General features: G+C 49.4%; 1 protein-coding gene across 1 annotated transcript in view; it reads left to right on the forward strand.

Annotated features, from left to right (window-relative positions):
* The first annotated feature begins 1,497 nt into the window (after positions 1-1,497).
* PRKCH (protein kinase C eta) overlaps positions 1,498-25,279 on the forward strand; it is a 112,556-nt gene continuing 88,774 nt past the window's right edge. The window contains exon 1 of the mRNA XM_032188539.1: positions 1,498-1,857. Within this exon, the coding sequence (XP_032044430.1) occupies positions 1,498-1,857 (360 nt within the window). The remainder of the gene's footprint in view (positions 1,858-25,279) is intronic.

Here is a 25,279-nt window from a genome sequence, read left to right on the forward strand (position 1 = left end):
AAAAATTCTTAACCACTTCTTATCTCCAGCTAAGAGTTATAGATCAAGGGACTTAAAAGCCTTGCAGGCTGCTTGTCAAAAGTCTGATTTTAAGGGTCTGCAAGATTTTCTGGTAGAACTGTTGCTTCCCTGTTAGGAATTATCCCATTACTGAACCTGTTCCACCTGCTCTCTCCCGAGGAGGGAACAGGAGCCCTGCTCGGTCTGAGGCTGGCAGGACTCTTGGCTTGGTGCTCCTGCACTCAGCACCTCTGAAATGTGGAGCATCTGGAAGGAGAAAAGGGCGAGGAAACAAGGTGGGAAAGCAGAGGCAGCCTGCCACTTAGAATGTGGAGGATAAAGGGCCGAGGGCAGAGGAATAGGCTGAAAATGTGGAAGAATATGAAAGGAACACACAAAAAGAAGAGAGCGGGGAGATGTGAGAGGGACAGGAAGGAGTGAAAATAAAAGACAGGGCAGAGGAGGAAGGAGGACACCTCCACACCCGCGCAGGACCGCGTTACACACGGCAGCTACAAGGAAGGAGCTGGGTCGGGGCAGGGAGGGCTCCTTGGGCTAGGGCCAGACGGGAGGAGCCGCAGCAAGGTGGAGCGAGGCCAGCAGCTCCTTCCATCACATCCCAACCTGGGGCACCGCGGGGCTGCCCCGTGGCCCTTTAGTGCCCGAGATGCTTGACCCTAGTGAGGGCCCAGCTGCCAGCAGGGCTGGGTGGCTGCGTGTCCTCGTCCCCTGAGGGACCTTTGGGTGACCATGGCCTCTGCTGCGGAGCTGGCTGAGGTGTTAGTGGATGAAGCACCACGGGCATGGCAGGATTTCTCTGCCCCTTTACCCGCTTCACACCACGTCTCCTGCGAAGTTTGGAGCGTCATTACCAGCACTTGGCTGCTGGTTTTACTGAGCGCAGGCACCAACCCGCAGCAACCCCTGCGTGCCAGCCGCCTGAATCACGCTCAGCTAACCCCAGCGGACAGCAAAACTTCGCGGCGAGGAGTCTGGAGGCTCCCTTCAGCCGCTTCCCTCGTTAAAACCCGAGGCAGAAGCAGGGATCCTCCAGCTCTCCCAGCCTCCCTCGCCTCCTCCTTTCTCCCCCTCAGCCCCCGACCCCAGGGCCCGTCCCGCCCGCGCCGCCGCTCCCAGCCCGTGCCCGGGCCCGCCCTCCCGGGGCTGGCGGCTCCTCCCCGCCCGGCTCCGTCCCACGATCCAGGTGTCCCCGGAGCCGAGCCGTGCCGAGCCGTTTTCCCTTCCCTTCCCTTTTCCCTCCCTCTCCTCGCTCCGAGAAGCCCCGGGCCGGGCGGGGAAGCTCGGGCGAGGAGCGGGGGCGGCGGTTCCGGGGCCCCGGCATGGCCCCGGGGAGGCTGCGCCGCCGCCGCCCGGCCCCCTGAGGAGGAGCGGCGGGGGCTGGCTGCGGGCACGGCTCGGCTGGGCTCGGCACGGGGGTCCCCTTCTCCTCCTGGGGGTCCCCTTCTTTCTCCCGGGGGTCCCCTTCTCCTCCCGGCCATGTCCGGAGCCATGAAGTTCAACGGGTACCTGAAGGTGCGCATCGGGGAGGCGGTGGGCTTGCAGCCCACCCGCTGGTCCCTCCGCCACTCGCTGTTCCGCAAGGGCTACCAGCTGCTGGACCCCTACGTGACCGTCAGCGTGGACCAGGTGCGAGTCGGGCAGACCAGCACCAAGCAGAAGACCAACAAGCCCACCTACAACGAGGAGTTCTCGGCCACCGTCACCGACGGCCACCAGCTCGAGCTCTCCGTCTTCCACGACACCCCCATCGGCTACGATGACTTCGTGGCCAACTGCACCTTGCACTTCCAAGACCTCCTGCGCTCGGCGGGCCCCAGCGACAGCTTCGAGGGCTGGGTGAGTTGGTGAGAGGCCGGAGCTGGGCTCCTCCGAATGAATGAAGGCGCTCCAGGGGTGCTTGCAGAGCTCAGGCTTGCCCTTGCTTGCCTGTGCTGCAGATGCAGGCAGCGCGGGGTTGTCTTGTCTCGGGGGTACCCTTGTGAGGGGACGTCCGTGTCCCTGTGTGTTAGGTTTGTGGCCGGACCGATGGGGGTAAGTGGCTGGTGTTGTTTCAGGTGACATGTTTTGGGACCCCGAAAGCAAAGTCCCAGCTGTCACACCTGTAAGGCTGAGACTTCGTGGCTGAGGGGTGTGAGGTCTCTCCTCGCTGTAGCCTGGCAGAGAGGAGGTTTGTGAGACGTACCCAGCGAAGTGCACCTGCAGACTCGCAGGGTTTTGTGCCTTCCCTCTTTTGCTTTGCATGCAGGGACCTACTTGGAAACGTGCATACCCAGGGAGGGACGCGTTTCTCCTGAGAGCTACACATCCTTGCACAATTGATGTGTGCATGCAGATTTCTTGGTCTTTCGAGCAGAATGGCAGGACGAGCCTCACATATATTATGTACACCCCTGCGCTGGCTGAGCACGGTTTCACTTAGAGTTAATTCTAGGTTATTTCCAAGTCACTGACATCCGGCCCAGAGAACCTCTTTTATGTCTTAGCCCTTAGTGAAAGGAGTAGCACAGCTGTGCCTTTGCTTCCAGTGCTGTAGCTCAGGAGGAAGTGGATGTATCGATCCAAACTAGTTTGCTCGTAAGTATTAAGTTAAAAAATAAATACATTCTTCCCGGCAGAGAAGGCGCAGAACACAGAATTTCCAAGGCTCGTGCAGGTATTAACTTAGAGACCAGGAAGTTCAGCACCTGTGGTCAGGTAACCACCACAATAAAATCAGACGTGGAGGAAAGAGAGCTGACAGCGTAGAGAACCGATAGGTATCTAGATGGTATCGCTGGAGAGAACGCCGGTGCTTTCTGTTCACAGCCAGTGCCGGTGACTGGGGTGTGATGCTCCATCTCCAGGGTGACTACGGGGAAATACCAGCTGCAGGAGCACTGAACAGACCTATATTGGGGCTTTTTTTTTTTTCCTCCTTCAGCATTCTTAGGTGCCAAGTTCATCAGGGGGAGCTCCGTGGGTGCATACCCAGCTTGCCAGGCTCGTTGTGCTGCCGGGGAGAAGCTGCTCCTGTGACTGGTGCTAAAACAGTTTTAAATATGGAACAGACCTGTGTGGGACAGGGCAAGGGAGTGTGCTCAGCACATAGGGTCACGGATTTGAGGATATTTTTGCTTGCTTGATTTGTTGGGAGTGATTCCTATTTGCTGTTGAGAGTGACCTTAGCTTCGCAGAAGGCTGGTGTCCTGCTTGTGCAGGGGCTGGCCTGCTTGTGGGGTTTGGACTGCCCTACTGTGGGGTTTTGGCCTTATTTACATTACCGAAATATCTATAGTAATATTACCTCCCGTGTGTACGCATACACGTCCAGGGGCCCACTGTTTCTTTCCTTTCACACATCCCGCGGATGCTGATTTTTAAGACGGGTGCAGTATGGGGCCTGCTGAGGTGTTTGTGATGCTGGGTGGCGAGGGAGGAGTTTCTCCTCCCTGCTGGACAGGCACACGTTCTGTGAGCTTCTGGATCCGGGAGCTGAGGGCTGCAATGGGATGGGAAGGCAGCGAGTTTGATAACTCGACTGATGTAAGCTGACGTTTTATAGGGCACCTAGACAGAGATGGAGAGTTGCTTCTGTCCCTTCACTTAGTGTCCCAAAACAACAACCGGGGTGGATTTAGTGGGGAGGGTGAGCAAGTGTTTGTCTTCTGTCCCTTTCTCCTGCCTTCCCTTTTGACTTGCTCCGTTAGCATCTCGCATAGCGTGCAGGCAGAGTCGCGTGGTGACATGGGAACAAGATCTTGCCCTGATAATTTAATATTTCTTGATAAATCCGGCAAGGCTGTGACTGGGTTTTGTGCAGTCTGAGGGATAGGAAGTGCTGCTGTGTACTAACACAAGGTCCACGAACTACTGGCATGATAAAAGACACCGCAAGGGTTTTATAGATGATTTGCAACATCTCCGCTCTGAAATCCCTCATGCTGCCCTTTTTCCAACCCCAAAAACAAAAGCACGTAGGCTAATGCAGGCAGGGAAAGAAAGGAATGACGTGAGGGGAAAATCAGTGAATCCTCAGAGTTTATACGTAAAATCCTCAGAGGCTGTACATAAAAAATCACTGCAATAGCAGTCAGATTTTTTTTTCCCTAAAGTTATGTAGTCCTTTAATACAAAATGATTGAGAAACAGTCATAAAGAATATCCTCGGGGATAGAGCACCCACGATGTTCAGGCATCCCGAGAGAGAACTGAAGGGAGAGCAGAGCTGGGAAGAAGTTTGAGTGTCTGGTAAAGGAGATCTGGGGCGGGGGGAAGAAAGGATGGCTTTTTGTTTTGGTTTGAAATAGAACGTTTATGTATGCTCCTCAGAGAAGATACAAGGACAACGGTATGTTGGTAAACTCCAAATGCACCTGGTGTGATGCAGCCAAATGGGCTGGGGCAGCCCCGGCTCCCCGAGTGCTCCTCCAGAGAGGGAGGAGCGCAGGAAAACAGCCTTGAGATTACCTGGAACACTCCCTTAGTGCCTGAAAGGTTCGGTGTGAGCTCTCAGGCTCTTGCTGTTCTGTTGATAAACCTGGGTTGTCCTCTGCAGAGGGGGGAAAAGTGCTTAGGTACAGTTCTCGCAAGGTCTGGTGACAAATGTTGTAGGAAGTGTCGGTGAGAAGCGAGCAGGAGCATTCGGTGTGTAAGCACTGGTGCTTCCCAGGTGACTTGCAGGTACATCGCTGCAATTATCGCCCCAAACATTTATGTAGATGAGTAAGTGCACGGACATGAATCGTCTCATCAGTGATGCTTGTGTACCTGAGTCATCCTGCTGGGTACTGGACAGGGTATCGTGCTCACAGTTTGCTTTAAAATCCGTGTTCTGGAGACTCTTTAAAAACTACCTCTCTCTTCTAACCCTTTTGTTTGTTTCCCGAAATCTTCCTGGTAGACGAATCGCCACATATTTTTTAATTTTCATATTAGTTGTAAAACACATTTGACAAACTTTACACAAATCAAATCTTTTAAAAGCTTATTAACTTCAGCATCCTGCCCTCTGTTTCCCATTTTTTAGATTTACTTGTCAAGCAGCGGAGTAGCAGTAGTTTTTATTAATCCTGTCAAATAAATGCCATCCTGCCTTCAGCATGCTTTGATGTAGCTGAAACCGGCGGCGAGCTCGCCGGTACCATGCTCTTTCTGGCAGGCATTTTCCTGGGGATGAGTGGGTGTGAAATTGTGCAAACCTGAATGGTAGCATTTTACACAGGTGCACATGACCCTGCCAGGTGCAGAGCAGTGCAGAATTAAGCCGGTTGTTACCTGAAAGCTATGAAGTTGTGATTTACAACAGGTGTTGAATAGTTTCTTCTAAAGCATGTCTTTAATTTTGCCCTAGCATACACTGACATCTCTTTTTTATTCTGTCTGCGCAGCTCTGCAAGGTGGTTTCTCCTTTTCAGCTGTCTCTGGGTGCAGCATAGGAGGCAATCGTACGTCAGTGAGACACCAGAAATAATTCGGAGTACTGAGCTGCAGTTGAAGTGGAGAAGTTTACGATATGTAGAGTTATTCCTACAAGGCGTACGTAGTGGCAGAACTCATTTTTAAGCTCGGGGAGGTAGTATTTACAGGAGATACTGAGCTGCTTCGTTACCAGGGAATGAGTTAATTATGAGTGTAAAAACTGGTAGCGCATGGGTAGAGAGGTGTCATTCCTAGCACTTGAACAAGGAGTTAAAATTAAACCTTCTGTGACTCAATCTTGAAATAGCAAATTATCACAGTATACTGAAGGAAATTAGATAACAGATGGACTATTAGATTAATGAGCCAATTGCAACTTCCTGATGAGTTTGTTGCCATGTGCTCATGTGAGAACTGCTAGGTTTGTTTGCAGGAAGAGATTAAAACAAATAATTCCTGTGCATTGCTTAACCTGAACTCTTTTATCTGTACCCTGTTCTATGATTTTTCCTTTCTTTAAGCAAAGAAAGAATTGTTTTTTACCCTTGCTTGTATGCGATTGTCTAAGTTATTGAACATTAAATTGAAAAGGAGAACACAGCTTCTTCCCCCGAGCATGGTGACCTTGTCAGAGAGCCAAGGCGTGGTGGGCCAAGTACTACCGGGCTCACAGGTGGACAAAACTTGCATCAGGAAGCCAAAAATATTGTATAGCTGTTGACAGAGCATTTTGTGATGTGTATGGTCACTGTGAGTTTTCGGAGGAGATTTGAAGAGAGTGATGTGACTGCTGGGCAAATGAGCTCAAAAAGAAGATGCTGTCCAGTAAATGGTTTCCCCATCCACAGGTCAGTAGCAGGCTGAAATGACGAGCAGTAGTATTCTGGGTGTATGATTTCCCATCTCCACGCATGGGACAACCATGTAGATGGTGTGTAGATCTCTCACCTATATGAAAGTCGGGCTGCTCATTAGTTGCAAACTAGGCTTGAGTAAATTAAGGTCCATCCCTATTTCTTGTTAGGTTTTCAGTTGTTTCTGTAATTATTATTACTGATATGCAGTCACATTGTTGAATGGGAATAGTGGGGAAACACACTTGCTGCAAGAACCTAAGAGAGTTCTTGAAAGCTTCCACAGTTTTGTCTCTTCTCTTCAGCTTGGCACGTAGCTGGGCTTTGTGCCCACAAACAAACCCCTCCAAACACCAGGTCAGTGCATCAAGGCTACTCGAGCGAGCCTTGTGGCCTAAAAAAAAAGTTGCAAAAAATAAAGAAGGACTAATTTTTGCAATATGTCAAGTATTTATGTGATCCTGGATCGTGTTGCTAGTAATGGTTCTACTGATGAAGGCAGATGAGAGAGAATAAAGCTGACTGCGTGGCGAAGAGCTGCGTGCTTACTGCCCTGTTTCAGCATTACAGGTTGAGCCAAGCCCGTTCTCTACGTCTCTCATCCATGAGCTCCTCCCCAAGACAAGGTCTGACTGGCAACTGTGAGCATCCTTGGAGAACTCAGGCATTTTGCTTGAGTGGTGTTTTGTTTCTTTTCTCTTGAGGATATCTGAGGCATGAAAGGTTTGGCCAAACCACAAGAAAACCCAATTTCCAGTGATCAGAGCCACTGGGATGCCGGCAGGGGTGGTGCTTGAGCCCTGGCTTTGAGACGGATGCAGCAGGCTAGGAAGCTGTCTCTCTTTTACTCAGCCAGGTGCCTGGTCCTGCCACGGCTGGGGTTAGGAAGGATGCCGGGAGCTGGCAGCATGTGCGGAGAGGACGCACCCAGCATCATCACCTCGCCTTCCCCAGCTGCGAGGAGCTGCAACGCCAAGAGCTCACCCCAGTCCCACCCAAGGGTCCCCAGTGCCTCGGCTCTGTGCTGAGTGCGTGCTGGGCTGAGGTTTGCAGCAGGAGCCCAGCCTGCTCTATGCAATACGCTGTCGGCAGAGCTCAAAGCGAAACTTCAGCCCGTGCTGGCTTCGCCTGCCCACGCGTGTGCCGGTGCGGGGCCGTGGGCTGACACTCAGCACCTGGTGGCACTTGGTGGCACTTCCAGGCGTGGTGTGGAGCGGGTGGCTCCCTTTCCTGCAGTCACCCAAGGCTTTCTGGAGCTGTCTGTTTGAACCCTTGCTAATTTGGAGGCTTGTGATAGGATGCAGGGTGTCCTTCAGCAACATCAGGGTCAGAAAAAGCTCCTGGGGGTGTTTGCAGACCGGAGCCCCGGCCATCCCCTCGCTGCTGTACAGGAGGCTGCTTGTGCAGGCGGAGGAGTGGGGCTGGGGCAGCAGCAGCAGCAGCAAGTGCACATCGAGCAGTGCAGGAAGCTCTCAGTCCCGGCCGTGCTCTGTGCAGCCCCTGCTGCTTGCACCGGCGGGGGGAGGCCTCGGTCTGTCCGCGTTTTATTTTTAGCTGTTACCACAGGTCTTGCTGTTAAAACGCGTCTCATCCAGGCCGTCCATGGCTTTCTGTTTTTTGAGTAGTTTCTGAGTAATGATTTGGTTCCTAGCCATCTCGAGCTTATAGGCAATAAACCCCCGCGGAAAAGATTGTCAAGGGGGCAGTTGGAGCTATTGAAATGCCATTAAAAAGTCAACTGGTTTACAGCGTAATTCAATACGAAAGCATATCCCTTACTGAACCGGGGCAGACTCCCACCCTTCCTTTGCAGACTGTTAAAGCTCCTTTGATGTTTCAGGACGATTGTAGCTGTTGTGCTTTGCTAAAACAATCGAGGAGTCGGGGACTTCTTCTGTAACCATGGGGAAGAAAGACAAGCAGGATTGTTGCTGGCAGCTTCCGCGAGGGATTCTGGATCAGGCATCACGCCTTGCCTCCAGCATCTCAGCCCATTTAGGCTGCACTTAATGCACGTCAAACCCTGCTGTAGACTTCATTTCTTCTGGAGACAGCGAGCAGTTTTGGTCTGATTGCTTATTCCTCCCCTGCCCTGCTGTGCAGCGTGCAGGCTGCAGCCCTGGCTGACGAACCCGGTGCAGGTCACCCCGCGGTTCTTCCTCCCCGAGCCATGCCCTCGGTTGTGCTAGAACAAGGAGGGATGGCTGGATGTGAGGGAGAGGCTTGCTGTATAATTATATCAAAGATAGCAAATGTACTTCTAAAAACAAAGTGCATCCTGGAGCATCCAATTAATGTTGCTAAACCACTTAAGGTAAGCCAGACAAACGACTGAGATTTCTGTAAAGCCAAGGACGTTTTTTTATCCTTTGACGTCACGAAATGTTCTGATGGCCCAGTGAAGTCAGTCGCTGAGGAAAGCATCCTGCTCTATTTTTAAGGGCAGCGCCACGAACGGATGCCAGCCACGTTCGGCCATGCTAGCACGACGCTCCATGAGAGCAGGCATTGCTCGGCCATCCTGCCACCGCTGGTATTTAATGTGAAAATCTTGGTATCTGTGCTGGGCCCAAGGTGATGGAGAAAGTGCTTTTTTCTGCCCCTGTGAGGCCTCGTGTGCCCTTGTTACACAAGACCAGAGGCATGTAATCAATGACGGGATCTGTCCCGCAGGCTGCCGGAGCTCTTTTGCCGGCTGCCAGCCCACTCCCTGCTTTGCTCCTCGCACATTGGGCAGCGGGAAGGCAGAAGAGTTGTTCAGGCTGGAAGGCTGGGAGCTCTGGCACAGGGCAATGCAGACACAAGGCACATTGAGGACAAGATTTCAGCTCTTCTGCCAGCCCTCCTCGACATTGCACACAAATCACTTTTGCGTGCCTTTGTTCGGTGCAGACCTGCCCTTCGGGTTGCTGCAGCTCATACCGGAGTGAAAGCACACGGCTATAGCCGGAGCTTTGCCAATACAAAAAAAATGTTGGCAGGGGAAGAGGGAGGGGAGTGTGAACCGGTAGATGACACGACATAAAAACTTTTTCTTGGTGTGCACCTGCCAAGTTTCGTAAGTATCGAGTTTCATTAGTGAGGTGATTGGGTCTGAATCGGTGGTGGGGTGGCAGCTCTCCAAACTCCTTCCAGGAGAGGTTCCCTTGCCACTGAACAGATAGGAGGCGAGGTGCTGGTGCGGAAGGAAAAGTTGGGCAGCTTCTGTTTGTGATGTGGGAGAGAGGTTTATTATTTTTTTTAACTAACAGGATGTTGCTGGCACAGGCCTTACTGGAAATTATGTGACCATTTATTTATTTTTAGTTTCTTGCATTACAGGTATATTCTGTCAAATATGTCCACACAGGGCATACATCTAAAAGTATGATATGGAAAGTGAGTAGTACGTGTCTGCTCTGCCTTTAAGGAAAAAAAAAAAGGTCAAAAAATGATGATTTGCAGTGCAAAATCACTTGACAGATCAGCAGTAACCACTCTGATACAGGCTAGTGAGGGAGAGGATGTGAGAAGCAGGATGTGTATCTGTTCTGTCACAGGCCATTACAACTAGTTTACTACTAGTTGTATTCTGACAGCATGTGTCCAGGGGTTTAGAGGAGATTTGAGATGATAGTTCCCTACCCGAACATTGTTTTTTCTGCCTTTGTCTCCTATGTTTAGTATCAGCCATCCTCAAGGGCAGGATTTTGACTGCAAGCCGGTCTGATTTGAGCTGAAAATGCAGCTCGTCCCTCCCCACAGCACCTCTGGTTTCTAGCCCTCTGTCTGGCCTGTTTTGTGGTTTCTGTTTTTTTCCTTTGCTTGTTTCTTGTTTGCTTCGTGGCTCTTTGTCAGTGGGCTCCATCTTGGCCTAGTACCAGACTTTGTGCTTCTCTCACAAGTAAATTTATTTTACTCTGTTATGTAAGCAAGATGCTGCTTGGAAATTATTCTTCATACATCTCCGCTTGCTTTTGTGTCTTCGACCTCCTACAGTATAGCAGCAGGGTCTTAGTTTGCAAATCTTTTTAGTGCTTTTGGGTAGAAAATACTTGTAGTCATTCAGATTTATAGAGGAGGTTCAACCTGGGACCGGTCATAGCTGAGTGCTGTAGGCCTGAAGAAGAGGGCGACGGGCACTGTCAGACCATTTGGGATGGTGTCAGTTCGCTGGGGCTGGCTGGCCCTGCAGTCTGAAGGACGTTTTTACTAGAGAGTAAAAATGAGATGGGATGTCGGTGCTCCCAAGAGCTTTTATCTGACAGAACAGCTGCAAAACTTGGTCCCTGGTAGTGTTGGGCCTGCGTTAATCTCCAGAGTGCTTCTCTCCATCCAAACTGGTCAATGTGCCAATTATTACATGTATTCAGTTCTGGGTTGAGTTGATTCAGAATAAGGAAGGTCTTGTGGATGAAGAACTGGTAAAAGACTAGCTCATCCTGTTTGAATTCCTACTTTGTCCTGCATTTATTTTCCTGTGTAAACAAGACCGTGCAGCCTGTCGGCTTTTTGCCCAGGATCCAGAAGAGGAAAAGTATGTTGGTCTACGGGCTGCAATCTGGGGAGTGATTCACCAAATATTTTCTTTTATCTTGTCCCTCTTATTTAAGTTTCTTTAGATTTAAATGCTTTAAATCTGAAGGAGAGAGAGAGAAATCTTTCCTGCATTGGGGCCCAGTTCCCGGCCTTCCCCCAAGCTCTGTCACGCTCCATGTGACGCTCTCCGTACCTCACTTCTTTCTAGTATTTGTTTTTAATAATTTTGAAGTGAAAGTTGTCGTCTTTCTCATTTGTTGTGAAATGTTACCGTAAAAAGTCCATCCGCATGTTTTGTGGGATTTCAGCACAACAGGAGCCCAGTGACTTCCTCTGTTCCTGCCTTCCAGGTCTACACCAGTGATTTCCAGTGGCACCAGTGGAGTTACCCACTTTTCTCCCAGTTACACTGGTGCAGAACTGGACATGCTTCTTTCCTCCTTCCTGCATGCAACAAGGATTTATGATAGCTGGGTTATACATTATTTACTGAGCACAAAGAGTGCTCGTGGAGCCCTGAGAAGGAGGAAGAAATTGGCTTCTGTGCAACGAGTTTATTATCTAGGTCATTCGCAGACTGAGGCATCTCACATTAATATATTCAATGACAATTTATTCTGTAAGGCAGCTTGCTGCGAAGCCTGGAAGAAAACGTAATCATGTGAGGAAAATGTTCCTGTGTGGTCCAAATCTATGGTGGGATTTCTTGTCAAAGCTGGTACACGCTATTTAATGCAAAATCTACAGTGGTGTCAAATGTGTAGGGTGTTCAGCCGTCCCCTAACAGGGCTTTGTAGGAGTGTTGCTGATTATCATCGTTTTGCAAGATTGAGCCCTAAACTTAGCACTTCGTTATCTCTTTGCTTTATAACAGTAAAAAGTTGAAAGGAGGAGCTTTGAGCACCCGCAAGAATCGCACCCACAAGACTGGGTTGTGAGAAGGGGTCACTCACAGGACACTGCCTGTCAGGCCATTGCCAGCCCTTTCCTTTCTTAGAAGTTTCAGCCTCTTGTTTCTGGAGAGGATTCATGATGTGGCAGCTTACAGACCTGCACGAAGAAAAATGCTGTTTTATGAAGTCTTCTTAGTGAAATGAGATGTAATTGTGGTGGTTTAGTAGCTACGGTCCAAGCAGCTGAGCTGTTTTGGTTTGGAGTAGAGCAAAAATGGGTGGCTTACCCTAGCCTAGGGGGGTTTCTGTCTTCCCTTATAAAAACAACCCCATCAGTTCTTAATGATAGTAACTGATTCTGATCACATTTTCAATTAACAAGCTATAGTAACATTTATCCTATCTTGCCAGTAAAGGTAACAGCAAGCTTTTTCCCATCTTTTTGGTTCTGTGAAGGAACATGCTTCACCTTCCTTTGTAACCTCGTGCTAAATAGTTCTGGAGTGAGCCCGGAGCAGTGTCATGTTCGTAGTGTTCACCGTGCTGGTCAGCACAGCTGGCAGGGCCCTATCCTCCCCCTTTGAAAGACAAAAGTGGTATAGGGAAGACAAAAAAGGAATAAAGCATCAAAAATCCAGGCTATAATGCAAATATAGAAGGGCTTTCAGCCCCTTGTAGACAAAATACATTCTTGTGTTAGCTAAGGATGAAACATTTGGATGGATGCTTACAAAGTCATCTAGTTTAGGAATGGGTTTTGTGTTCAGCCACGATGGAGCCCTTTTTCAGCAGGCTCGTGACTTTGTGGCAGCTGGCACAGGGCAGGTGGAAGAGGATGCCCAGCAGATTTGTGCCCTTGTGCCACACGGGCAGCCCATGTGCCGCAGGAGAGGTGGAGAGCTTCCTGCTTGTGGCTCTGCTTCTCACCTACCCATTTCACAGCCCAGTGTGATGAAGAAAATATCAGTCAAAGCGGCGTGAGTTGACGTAATGGGCTGAGAAGTGTGGTTTTGGGGCCGTGTGAAGGCAGCGTCCATTCTGCTGCCCGTGCAGGGCAGTGCTGACATCTGGAAAGAAAGGGGGGCTGAGGATAGTTATCTCCTCCTGATCAAAGGCTCATATTGAGATGGCATTTCCCTTTATTTCGTGTCTACTGAAGAGCTTGACTGATAATTTGTCAGTTCGTAATCAATCCTATGTTCTTCCCGGCGTTTAGCTACTGCTGTTGGATATACACAATATCACAATATATAACCCGCTCTGCTTTTTGCCATTTAACAGGTGCTGAAAGCCATGTCGTTTAGCTTCTCTTGGGTGGGCAGTTGCTGCATCTGTGCAGAAAAAAAAGGGTGTTAACTCTAGTGGGGTAGAAGTGCCTGTAAACATGAGCGCGGTGAGAGGCAGACAGGACGCGGCATGTACTTGTTGCAGTGCTCACTTAGTGCTGTGCCTACCAGAAATCCCTCTGGTTGTGTTCCCTCCGGTTGTGTCTCTGCTGGGTAAAAGCCTGAGGGTTAAGAACTTCAGAACTTCGGAGTTTTAGAAGAATCTTAGAACTAAATCTCCACTCGTAATCATTGCATGGTGTGTATTAGAATTACTGTTCTGATTTTTGTCAAGAATAAAATTGTAGAGTCAGGGTGGTTTCCTGCAAAGAGAAGGAATGGTCCTTCAAGTCATCACATTTTAGCTTATATGGAAGTGATCTCAGAAGGTGTCTGACACGTCCTTCTAAGTTTGTCATTTCCCTTTCCATAGAGAAAAGTCTGCTCATGATTAATACAAGGCCAGTGGGTTTATTTCTATATATAAATAAGCTTACCACAAAGATTTGCCTCAGAAACGTGTATGCAGTATTCATTGTTTTTTAAGCAATATCACTTCTCATTTTTGTAACATCTTGTAAGTGCCTATTGCTGTTCTGGATGTGACAATTAGGTGAGAGAAAGTTTCCTGAGGTTTGCTGGTTTTAAACAACCTTTGGAGCCCCTGTGCTCGACTCCTGGGAGATGGTTCAGAAAGAATCTCCTTGACCTCAGAAAAGGTCCTCGGCGTTTTCCCAACGTAAGTTTTGTGGTTCAGTTCCTAGGGTGGCTAAGCAGCCTCCTGGTATTAATAGTTCTGGGCATGTGAAATCTTACTTGCAAAGAAATCGATGCTTTCTTTCAGTTATTTCAGCCACACAACGATAAATAGTCTCTATCTGAGCCTCATAGTTTCATTGACTATCAACGATAAGAGCAAGACTTTTTTTTTTTTTTTAATATATATCTTCAGTAAATAGGCAGTTGCCAAAATCTATAAATCTAAAGCATTTTTTATTCCATCTCTTAAAATACAGTAAGCAACTGTTTCCACAGGAACAGTGCTCTTTACAATAGACAGTGTTGTGGCTGCTCCGAAGCCACAGGCAGCGGGCGTAGGTGTCTGAAGGGCACCAGATCTTCCCGTCTGTCGCTATGAATTTTCCAGTGGGTCATTACTCGTTCAGACTTTGTATCTCCCTATCCAAACCACTGCAGTGCGTGATATTACTGCGTGTGGTAATGTCACAGACATCTCGAGGGCTGCAAGAGGAATCCTCGGAGTCATACGAAGCCGAAACTCACGGTGCAGCCACGGTGAGGTCTGCTCAGCAGCTCCAGTTCAGCTGGTTGAGGATTTCCCCACTAAGGATCCAACTCTTCACTGCTGTAATCTTATCTATGGCTCTTTTAATGCCATGCACATTAGCTGGATAGCTTTAGGTAGTTTATCCCCTTTCTTAGGGGATTTCATCTGTAATGGTTCACTTCGCTAGATGTGCGGCAGTTGTTAGGACCGTATCTCTTTCATTTTCTTCCCCCACAAGGTCATTATCAGGCAATGCTGCTGGTGCAGAGGCGAGGAACTGTTTGACTGGCTTCTTAGCATTATATTACAGGGCTTGGTAAGCCTTAAAGAAGGCAAGTTGTTTGATTTTTATTTGGAAAGAAGATAAATGCTGTCTGGGGGATTTCTGCCCTCAGCTGGTGAAAGCTCCCTGGTTAAGGTGATAAAAGTAAAACTGATGTGGCTTTTCCTGGAGTGAATAAAACTTTGCTTTGGGAATTAAGGTAGGGTGCCCCCTCCTCAGCAAGGGCTCTTTGTCAGTGGGAAGAGGGGCATAAGGTCCACATTACAGTGCCACCCAGGTAGGGAAGTACTTTTCTCCAGAGGGGAATTTATACTTTTAAAAGTATTAGCTAGTGGGCTGGAGTTAAAAGCATGTGTATTTGTAACGTAAAGCACATGCATCACTGGCTGTGCCATGGATAAAATATCAGGCCTTCCGTTCACAAAGAAACTAAATATTTATTAAGGAGGGAACATGACAGCAATTGTCCTGAACAGGGTGGCTTTGTAACAGAGCCTGTCCTGTTTTGGGCTTACCCAGGTTTGCCGTGTGCTTGGGCTCTCAGTGACCCCACCAAAAGCTCAGGTTGGAGAGGAGAATGTTTGTCTGCAGCTCTGCAGGTTGTGTTACATCATGGTTGAGCTTCAGATGGGAGTGTGGTCAGCACCGAGGTGTGTTTTTGATGGACACCCGAGCAAAACCACTACAAAACGCCTGCTGACCTTTTTCCTCTACGGACCCTTTCTGGGTTTCCCTTCCCCGCTCCCTCTGTAACCTCCTTTACTCCAAGGCACATCTTGGCCACGTTGCGAAATGCTTTCTCATCTCACAACCAGGCTTCGGAAAGGGAAAAAGAAATATTAACGAGGGGAAATACGTGACAACGCGCTGTCGTTAGCTGCTGACATGCCGCCTGTCAGCTCGCAGTTGCACGCGAAACCCAAAAGTGCATCCTCCTTCGGATGGAGGCAGATGGCTGGGTCAGCTGAGCAGCGTTTCCCACAATGATGCTGCACCTCGTCACCCACCCAGCGGCCCGCAGCAGGCTGGGGGCTGGTGCTTCTCAGCTCCTTCCTGTCTCAGCCCGCTTGCCGGAGTCACGGCTATGACTGTACGGTCACAAGCGCGTGCTGAGATCATCTCCCTCATGAGGTAGATGAGGAAAACTGTAATCACAGACTTGCTGGGATTAAAAATTGCCTGGTCCTGAACAGTCTGTCTCTTACTGCAGTGCTTGGCTCCAGGATTTTAATACTTTTTTTTTCCTAATTTGCTCCGTACGAATATACGAGCTGGTCCTTCACTACGAAGAGCCTCATCCATGCACCCTTCTTTTAGCCGCTCTTGTACAGAAATATGTTATTGTACCCACGCCCAAAAAAAACCCCAAGCCACTAAACAAACAGAAAAACAAACACACAAAGAAAAACCACCATACAAATAGGGCACGAGCTAACTTGACAAAGCAGATGCTGGCAATGGCTTGTCCTGCCTGGGTGTTGCCAGCTGCGTGCTGGATCCCAACCTGCGTTCTTCGTGCTCCATGAGGACTTGCCGATGACTCCCAGCGCTGGATGTCGTGGGATTAGAGCGCAGGCACGAGCGGCAACATCTGGACAGCAGGAGCGAGCATCATACCTTCAGGAATGCTGGGGGAGTAACGCATGCCTTGGCACTCCTTCTTTGTACCTTCAGAAGCATCTAATTGGTTATGTGGCCAAAAATTGCTCCTGCTTTTACACGATGTTCTGGGATGTGTTGTACCAAGGATGGTAAACGATCCCATGAGCTGTGGTAAGGAAGGGGAGAGGAGTTAGTGTGCAGTCTGAACTGCTTTCAACCTTCTCCTCCACCTTTCCCTGTGCCCTGAGTAGATTGTGTCCTGTAAGGCACCACCCATATTCGTTAGCTTGTTTTCATGTCTTCTCTCTCAAACCATTTTATTAATCAACTTGCAACGTGGAACACAAAAGGAGGTGTGGTGGATTAATATCGGCTGGATGTAAAAGGTAGTTCAGTTCCTCATTGTTCCAGGGCAAAGAAACTGCCAGATGAAGAGGGAAGAAGTCACTGAGATTAATTTAAAATTGGGAAAGAATGGTCGGAGCATAGGAGGCTGGGCTTCTCCACGGTGTCACAGCCCATACCAGGTTTCAAAAGCTGCTGAAACTCCTTCCTCTTATTCATCCCCTCGCTAAGGATCCGTAATGCAGTTAGGGCTCTGCGTGGGGATATCCATCACGGGATCTGTTCTAAAGACCGGCACACCGCTGAGCCCTGATGGTGGAAGCCATGCATTTTGTCAGAAGTATTACTGATAACCTGATTGTGCACGTAAGCTAATTCATTGCAATACTGACAGGGCGCTTTTTTATTTGTGATGTTGTCCTTATTTTTTCCCCAGTAATGCACTTAGAGCGAGGCTTTGCAGTCACAGAAAAGAATGACGGCTTCGGGTGCCGTGGGGAGAGGCAGCCTCTCGTTCACCAAAGGAGCAGTTGGCTCTTCTTGACGTCTGGACCTCTGAAGTCACAGAATCACAGCATCACAGACACGCGTTGCTTGCATAGGTACTGCAGAGCCTTCCTTGCAGTTTTGCAAGCCTGCTGTGCAGAGGGTGAGATTAGGTTTCTGAAGACCACAAGCGCCGTTACTAGCTCTGCTTCTGCAGTCTCCAGACGTTGCTTTCCCTGTCTGTAACAGTGTAAGGTTTCCCCCAGCACCTCAAGGGGCTTTGAGATCTTTGGGTGAAAAGGTGGGGAGTTATTTCATGTGTGCAGCTCCTTTCCTATCCCACCCTGCCTGCAGCAGGGGAATGGCAGCCCGAGTAGGAAGCTACCTCGAGTGAAAGCGAGCAGGCAAAAACCTCTTCTGGTGCAGAGATTCCCCACCATCCACCTTTGGGGTTTTAGCTGTTGCCAGTGTGGTCTCACAGCAGCTCTGGAAGTTGAGCCAAGGTGAGTGATGATCAGAACAGATAGCTGTTGGCTCTGCCTTCAGCCAACACAACATTTGCCAACCTGACAGTGTGGGGTATTGCAAGGCCTTCCACTAATACAGATCTCCAAAATGCTTGCTGTCTGAGGGAAGGAGGGGGCAGGTACCTGCAAATCAAGCCCTTTGCAATGTTTTTTTGGTTTGTGTTTGAACCCCTGCATCGTGAAACCCCAGCTTCCTGCGCTCAGGCTTTAGGCAGCGAGATATTTATCTAATTGCACTTGAGGACCCTTTGAAGCTGCTGCTACTGGGCAAAAATGGGGAAGCAGCACTGCACCAAAGTGAATTGTGTTCAGTAAGAAGATGCTCCAGAAATAGTGACACACACCTAATGGAGAATTGAATGAGAAGAATTTCACAGCAGTTCGAGATGATGTAATAAAACCTGTGAAGAATAAGAAAATATTTTCCAGCATTAAGCACTGGAGAACAAAATAAGTGTGTAAATGAGGAAGTCACTGAGAAGACAACTGCAAATGGATTCTTTGCAGAGTTTTGCAGCTGTTTTTAGGCATCCACCATGCCTTGGGTTAGACTCATTAAGAGGATATTGAGGGCCCCATTCTGCATTGTACAGTCCGTGGATTTCCCTCAAGTTACTCAGCACTTTCGTGCTGTAGCCGAGTGGCTGGCAGTCCCGAGGTGACCAGCGACTGTGCCTTGAACAGAGAACCTCAGAGCATGATGCAGACTTTGCTGCTTAGCTTAAAATAATGAATCATTCATAGGCCAGCTTGGATTTGTTAATAAGGTTAATTAAAACTGCAGGTGAGTGCAGTGCCTTGGAAGACTTCTCCTGGAGACCAAGAGCCCAGACTTTTTGTTTATCCCTCTCTCTTTCCTTCTGGTGCCTCTTCTGGTTCTCTCCAGGCAAAACCCAAGTCTCTGCCGTGTTCCTGGGCTCGCTGGGCTCACACTCTCGCACTCAGCTGCCACCTCCTTGTCCAGGGACACTCTGTCAGTGAGGAGCTGTGTCAGCGGTGTTTGTATTTTGAGGAAACTCCGCTCCCCGGCTCGTTGCTGCAGCCCTTGGACCGTTCCCAAACGGGAAGTGCCACCAGCATGCCTGCTTGGCACCCGTCACTGATTTATTTCTCTATTACCGTGGGCAGTAAAACTGGCACAGTTTCCTGGGTTTTCTGCCAAATTAGACCGAGTTAATAAAGATGATGGAAAATATGTTTGATCCTCACCGGAACTCAGAGATAGAAAACAGTACCTTCTGCACTGGGACCTCAGAGACCTAAACTTCGAGTTGTCAACGTTGTCCCCTTGCAAGTAATGTGTCAGAGCACAACAGCTAAGACGATGCCTCAGTGGCTCTGTGGCTGTTGGAGGATTTTTATTTCATTGGCAATAGTTTTGATTCCCTTGCTAAGCAACTGGATGTTGAGTTTTTTTGACTTCTTGTTAGTGTTCATTGAGTGGAAATTGGATTTCTTTTTTTTGTCAAAGGGCCTAAGTCCTACCAAGAACAGAGATCTTGCCCTACTTTCAGCCTATTTTACCTGCAATTGCATATGTAGGTGTTTGTAGGAAGATTTCCATCCATCGCATGTGTAAAGCCAACAGTCGGCAGTTACCAGGTGTGTGTATGGCCATGCTTGCTGTAACCGAGTTTTCAAGCAGCTGAAATCAAGCCCTGTATTGCCACCCTTTAAGTTAGTGGTCCTGCATTGTTGTCAGCATCTTTCTTTCAGGAAATTAATCTGTGTTTTCCTCAAACCTTTTAAAAAAATAAAAAATAATAGCTTTAGGAAGAGGGCAGTAATAGTTGGGAGGAGGATCCCGTGACGGATGGATGTGGTGGTATTTGGTTTGCTATTGCCAAGCAAGATCTATGTTTATTACTTCGTGCAGAAGAGCTAAGCCTCTGCTTGTACACATGCGTGATAGGGAAAGGCAAAATATGTCCTGCCCGTGTGATTTTTGTTTCATGTGGGCTACAGCCGTGCAACCTGAGGGGGAAAGAGGCCCGGGGGTGTCTTGTGGGGCTGCCTGGGGTGCTGCCTTCCTGCCGCCCTTCTCTGCGATCAGCTGGCTCATGAGGATGCTCGGGGCTGGCATAGAGCAACCCGTGCCCACCTCTGCTCACTTCCCAAGCCTTCATCGTGCTCAGCTGACGGTCCCTAGGGCCAGCGAGCTGCCGCTGGCCTGCCAGGGGTAGAAGCGGAGCCCCCCTGGCTCCAAGCAGGCTTTGGGCCTCCTCGCTCCTCTCTGCTCCCCACAGCTTCTCCAAAAAGGGGAAGCCTTGGCCTCATGGTGCTCGCCGGCTGTCTCTGTGTGGAAGCAGCACTGCTCTCGGGCTCTCCCCCCTCACAGCTACGTGCCGGGGGGCAGGAAGCCGCTCGCCTTCGCCTGGCTGCGCCCCGGCCATCGGCTGCGGTATGCTGGGGCTGCGCGCCCCGCTTCCGAGGCAGCCGAGAGCGAGGTGGCAGCAGCAAGCAGAGCCCCTTCCTCCCAGGGCTGACAAAACACCCGCTGCCTCAAGAACAAAGGCCTCGAGGTGGGAGCTTCAGCACCTGCGCTGCCGGTTGTGGGTAGATGTGCAGGGCTGTCCCACGCTTGGGCTGGGCCCTCACAAACAGAGCCCTCGTGTTAGGGTCCGGTCATCTCCTGCACCGCCTTCACAGCCCGCCTGCCGTCCTCGGAATTTCTGTCCCCGTGTGACTGGGGGTGAGGGACCTCCTCTGTAGCAGAATTTGGTTGTGTACATGTCACTTTGCCTGATTATTTTCCCCAAGTTGCTTTGAGTTTGACTTAACAAAAACCCGTTCCTTCAGAAATTTCAGAGAAGGCGTTGTTGGGGACAATACTTCGTCCTGGACAAGCTTCAGTACTGTTGAACCTTCCCCAGTCCTCCATCTCCCCACCATATAACTCAGGAAGATCTGAAATCCCTCTGGACAGTAGCTGTTGTCTTCTATAAGAGTGTAGGGTTCTTCAAATGGTTCTTCAAACAATTGTTTGTCTCTCACTCTTAATTTTATACAAACACTCTTTTTCCCAAATATTGTAAAAAGCACCCACCTGCAACCATTAATAAATCATTCATTAATGATCATAACTACTATAATTCACGATAAATCCTTCATTGTTTTGTTTTAGAAGTAGGGCTTCTCAAAAGCAATATAAGATGGTGTACCTCGAGTAGGAGCAGGCTTTGGCTTCTGCTTCTGAAAATGTTTTTTTTTTTCTTTTTAATTTTCATAAGGTTTGGAACCTCCTTTTTTTTTTTGTCTATATTTTATTTGTAGCCCACCAAGCAGGTTTTCTTGGCAGGAGCCTTCATGGGAAAGGATAAGTCACCTTGTAGCCCTTCCTCTTCGGAGCAGGTCTCCTGTTGAGATGGGGAATCTCGAGTGAAACCAGGCTAAAATTGATTAAAGAGTCCGGGATTAGCTAAGAGTGGTTAGTTATCCCTGATTGTTCATGGCTGGGACTCAGCTTATAATTATGCAGCCTGACTGAAAACAAAAGTAATATTTTAAACAGGTGTCCTGGAACAAAACATTAGAATGACAATATTACAGTAATAGCCGGAATAACTGGTTGTAGGAGTTAGGAGCGAGACAAACTTTCCACCCATTTGTGGGTTTACCTCCAGAGCGTCCAACACCCGGCAGTAGCAGTCACTGGGAGAGTTTCTTTTTCCCACTGAAACTCGGACGGTTGCAGGCACAGGCGGGATGTAGGAGCCCAGGTTTCTGGTGTCACAAGTGAAAATTGGTAGGAGCGGCTTTGGGGCAGCTCCAGATTCACAGCTTGGCTGGGATGGGGGCTAGGGGCACTGCTTTGCACCAAACGGTGTCATTTAAGGTCCCCGGAGTGCACAGAAACAACCCTGGGTGCCCTTGGCACCTGGGTGGAAGCGAGTGTCCTAAGCACTCGGCGGCAGCGAGGAGACATTTGGCACCCCGGGCTTTTTAGGCACCCAGGTTTCAATCCTAATGCATGCGGTGCATTTTTAGGAAACCTGCCTTAATCCGCTGCCGGTCTGGAAATGTAAAATCCTCTTTCTATTCGAGAGCTCTAGGGATTTTTTTTGAAGGTGTTTCACTTGATAGGCAGGTGTCTGTCAGGCTCAAAACACCCGAGAGGGCCTGATTAATCCCGATGCGTGTTGGGCTGAGAAAGTTGCTACTTGCCCCGTCCAATCGAAGCATGCTCAGGTGGAGGTGCTGCGTTATTAAAATGCAGAAAGAGCTGACATTCCATAAGCATGACTGGGTAGGAGCTTGAACAAGAAAAAAAGAAAAGAAGTAACTAGAGGCATGTGAAAAAACAGCTTTGGACTAACCCAGGCTCTTCCAGACTCTCAGCTTCACGACTGAACAGAGCCTTGGGAATTGTCTCTACAAATGAGTGATTATATATGCAGCTCTGTTAATTAAATGTAAAAATTGTGTAGGAAGTCAAAAGATATAGCTACTTGTTTAATTAAGCTAATTAAGTCCCCAGGTAGCTTTTATATTTGCTTTATTCACTGCAAGTGTCTGGCGTGTTCTGTTTTTGAAGCCACGTCAGCATTGACATGGCTCAGAAAAAAGGTTGTGCTTCTAGGATGCTGACTAATTGTGCCTGCGGGGAAGAAAGGACGGGGCAGCAATGGGAGAAAGGATGTTCAGGGCTCCAGGGTAAACGACTTGTCTTTTGTGTCTGATCCAAAGACAATAAAAAGAGCTCCATTGATTTCAGCCTACTTGAGATCAGGCTTCCCAGCCGGGATGATCTGTTGTGGGGAGGGGACCAAAAAATCCCCTTTTAAGTGTACAGGAATTACCGTTCGTGCCAGATGCAGCGTTGCAGATATCTTTTTTCCCGGGGGTCCATCTGACTCACATTTACGCGGCTCCCATTTCGGAGAGGCTCAGAGGCAGGCAGCCACCCTTGGCGTTTGCCTCTTCCCATCGGCGGGGAGGTTTTCGGAGAGGCATGCCAGGCTCCTTGCGAGGCCGACTGACTATACCTGCTCGTCGAGTTCAGCGGATGCTTCAGTTGGGTGTTGATACGTTGCCTGAGAGATTACCCTCCTTCTGAAATTGTTTTCCAAACCTCTTCCATTGATGAATCACGCACGACCAGTTTTTGTGATGTGTGTGAAGGCATATGATTAACGAGCCCTGTTTTGGTCTCGCTGCATCTGTTCCCTCGTTTGCTGCTGAACTATTTATTTATTTTTAACACAGGTAGGGGAGAAGGGGAGTTAATAACACCTGCCTCGTTGTCTGGAGTGACGTTAATGCCGTCCTTTTGGGGAGAAGGTGTGTGTGAGATGATTGACTGGGGCCCCTCCTGTGGGAAACAGATCCCTCGCAGCTCCCTTTGAAGTCGCACGGAGCTGAGCGATCTGAGCAAGTTCAGGCATGGGCCACGGTGTAAGTGGTTTGAATTACTGAGAAAAGTCCTCCATGGTCCTGTGCTGAGCCGTGCTGCATTTCACAACGAGAGCTTAATGAAACCGTAGCTGAACTCATCCCTCCGTACCTGCTCCTTTCCAGCTCACTTGCCAAAATCCTCCAGTGCTTGTTTTCTCTTAGGTATGTCTGCAAAGTTCAACAGCAGTTAAAGTATAGGCTCAGCTCTTGGCCAAAATCCTGTGTTCTTACAGATATAAAGGGGGTTAGTAAGCCTGAACAGTCCATCTTACCCATGGTTAGTTACAGAGAAATGTGCCATCTTCCAGTTCCTTGAACTACAAGAGGGTGCTGATTAAAGGTTTCACGACTGATAAGCCGTACTCCTCTCCCAGGTAGCTAAAACTTTGCCAATTTACCCCTGAAAGAGCCAAAAAGTCCATGTTTTTCTTCTGGTTGTTCTCTGGGCATGAAAGCACCAGGGTGGGGAACATGATTACCGGTTACAGCCACGTGTGCCCATCGTATGCTGTTGCACCGTGTGGGCTGCTCGCTGCACCGCACGCCGCCGCTTCGCTTGTTTGGAGATCAGCACCTTGCAGCACTCTCAGTACTCCACGTGCCAAAGAAATCATGCTTCTCCCAGCGTAGCAGGACTTCTGCCACTGTGGTGGATGCGCTGCTCCGATACTAGACCTTGCAGGCAGCATGCTGTTTCCTAAAGGAAGGCATCCTGTACCAAATAGATCTGGGCGTTAGGAAACTTGGCTCTGTAGAAGCACCCTCTCTTTTAATACCACGTAGTGCACTGTGAATATCACTGTCAAGTACACGCAGATGATCACATTCCCTTATCGTTTATCTCACATTTCATGCACAGCTCCTCCTTTGTGTCATATCTTCACACTGGTGGTTTTTTCCCTGAGCCTCTCCAGCATCGGCTTCAACTGACCCAAACTGACTGCACGGCCTGGTTTTGGCTGTAATAACTCTGCCAAGAATAACTCTGTGGCTCCTGCTTCTCTCCAAAAACACGGGTTTTGTCTTTAAGCAGCCACAGATGATGCTGGGAAGAAAAGAAAGGAAAGAAAGGAGAAACAAAGCTTGGTGGGTGCATGGTGTGTGAGTTGCTGGATCCCATGGGTGCAGCTCTACTGGGTAGGGGTGTCCCTTTTGTGGCTGCACGGCCAGGCTCTTGCCAGCTGCATCCTTCTGAAGTGCTCAAATGGCATTAAATGCAGAGCCTAGTGAGAAATCTGCTCGCTCTGGGGACGTGCATGCTAGTGATAGATGCTCTTCACTGTCTGAAGAGATTGAAGGAGAGCTTGTGTTAGGAGTTCCTCCTTTTGGGGGCAGAAGTGGGGTGCCACACTTCTCGTTTGTGGGTGACCGGCTTCAGATTGGTGCAGGCACATTTCCTCGTGCCCAAACGTGGCTGTGGTCACTTGCTGGCTCGGTAGGGCTGTCCTGAAGCGCGGGCTGTTCCTGTAGCTGCAGCACTAAGCACGAAAGGCACTAATAAAGGTGTAAAGCAGGGCCAGGAGCACCAGGAGCCATGCCACGGGGATCGCAGAGGTTGGCCCCGGGGCCTCGGTTTAGCGAGCGGCTCAGCGATGTATCACCGTGGTGCGTGAGCATCGTCTGCTCTCAGCAGCACTGCAGCTTCCAGGGCTTCGAGTGCCAGGAGCCAGCACGAGGCCCCTCCACGATCTCAGGCAGGCTCGTCTGTGGTCAGGCATTAAGGCACCAGTTTGCTTTCGGTTTTCTGGGTGAGAGATGATTTTCTGTTTCAGGCGCTTTCCACGTAGCTGCAGGTTGATCTCAGACACCTGCTTGGCTGCTGCCTAGCTGGTCACATTTCATCTTTAAAGGAAATCAGGGCGGGTCCAAAAGCCACACTTCTATCAGGAGAGTATTAAATTCAATGATTTTATTCCATCGTATCTTATCTTGTTGCTGCTATCAGTGTCAGACAGGGAGACTGTTAGGACGGTCTGGTTTAACCTCTTGCCTAACACAGGCTGTAGGTTTTACAGAATCCCAGGCTGGTTTGGGTTGGCAGGGACCTCACAGCCCATTGAATCCCAGCCCCTGCCCCCAGCCCCATCCAGCCTGGCCTTGGGCACTGCCAGGGATGGGGCAGCCACAGCTCCTCGGGGCAGCCTGGGCCTGGGCCTCACTCTACTTTCAGAGTAAAGAATTTCTTCCCAATATCTAATCTAAACCTACCCTTTTTAGCTTAAAATCATTACTCCTTGTCCTGTCACTCAACACCCTCAGCCTGTCCCCACAGCAGAGGGGCTCCAGTCCCTTGATCATCCTCGTGGCCTCCTCTGGACTCGTTCCAATACTTCCACATCCTTGTGC

Source organism: Aythya fuligula, chromosome 5 (genome assembly GCF_009819795.1).
Source record: "Aythya fuligula isolate bAytFul2 chromosome 5, bAytFul2.pri, whole genome shotgun sequence".
Taxonomy (NCBI): domain Eukaryota; kingdom Metazoa; phylum Chordata; class Aves; order Anseriformes; family Anatidae; genus Aythya; species Aythya fuligula.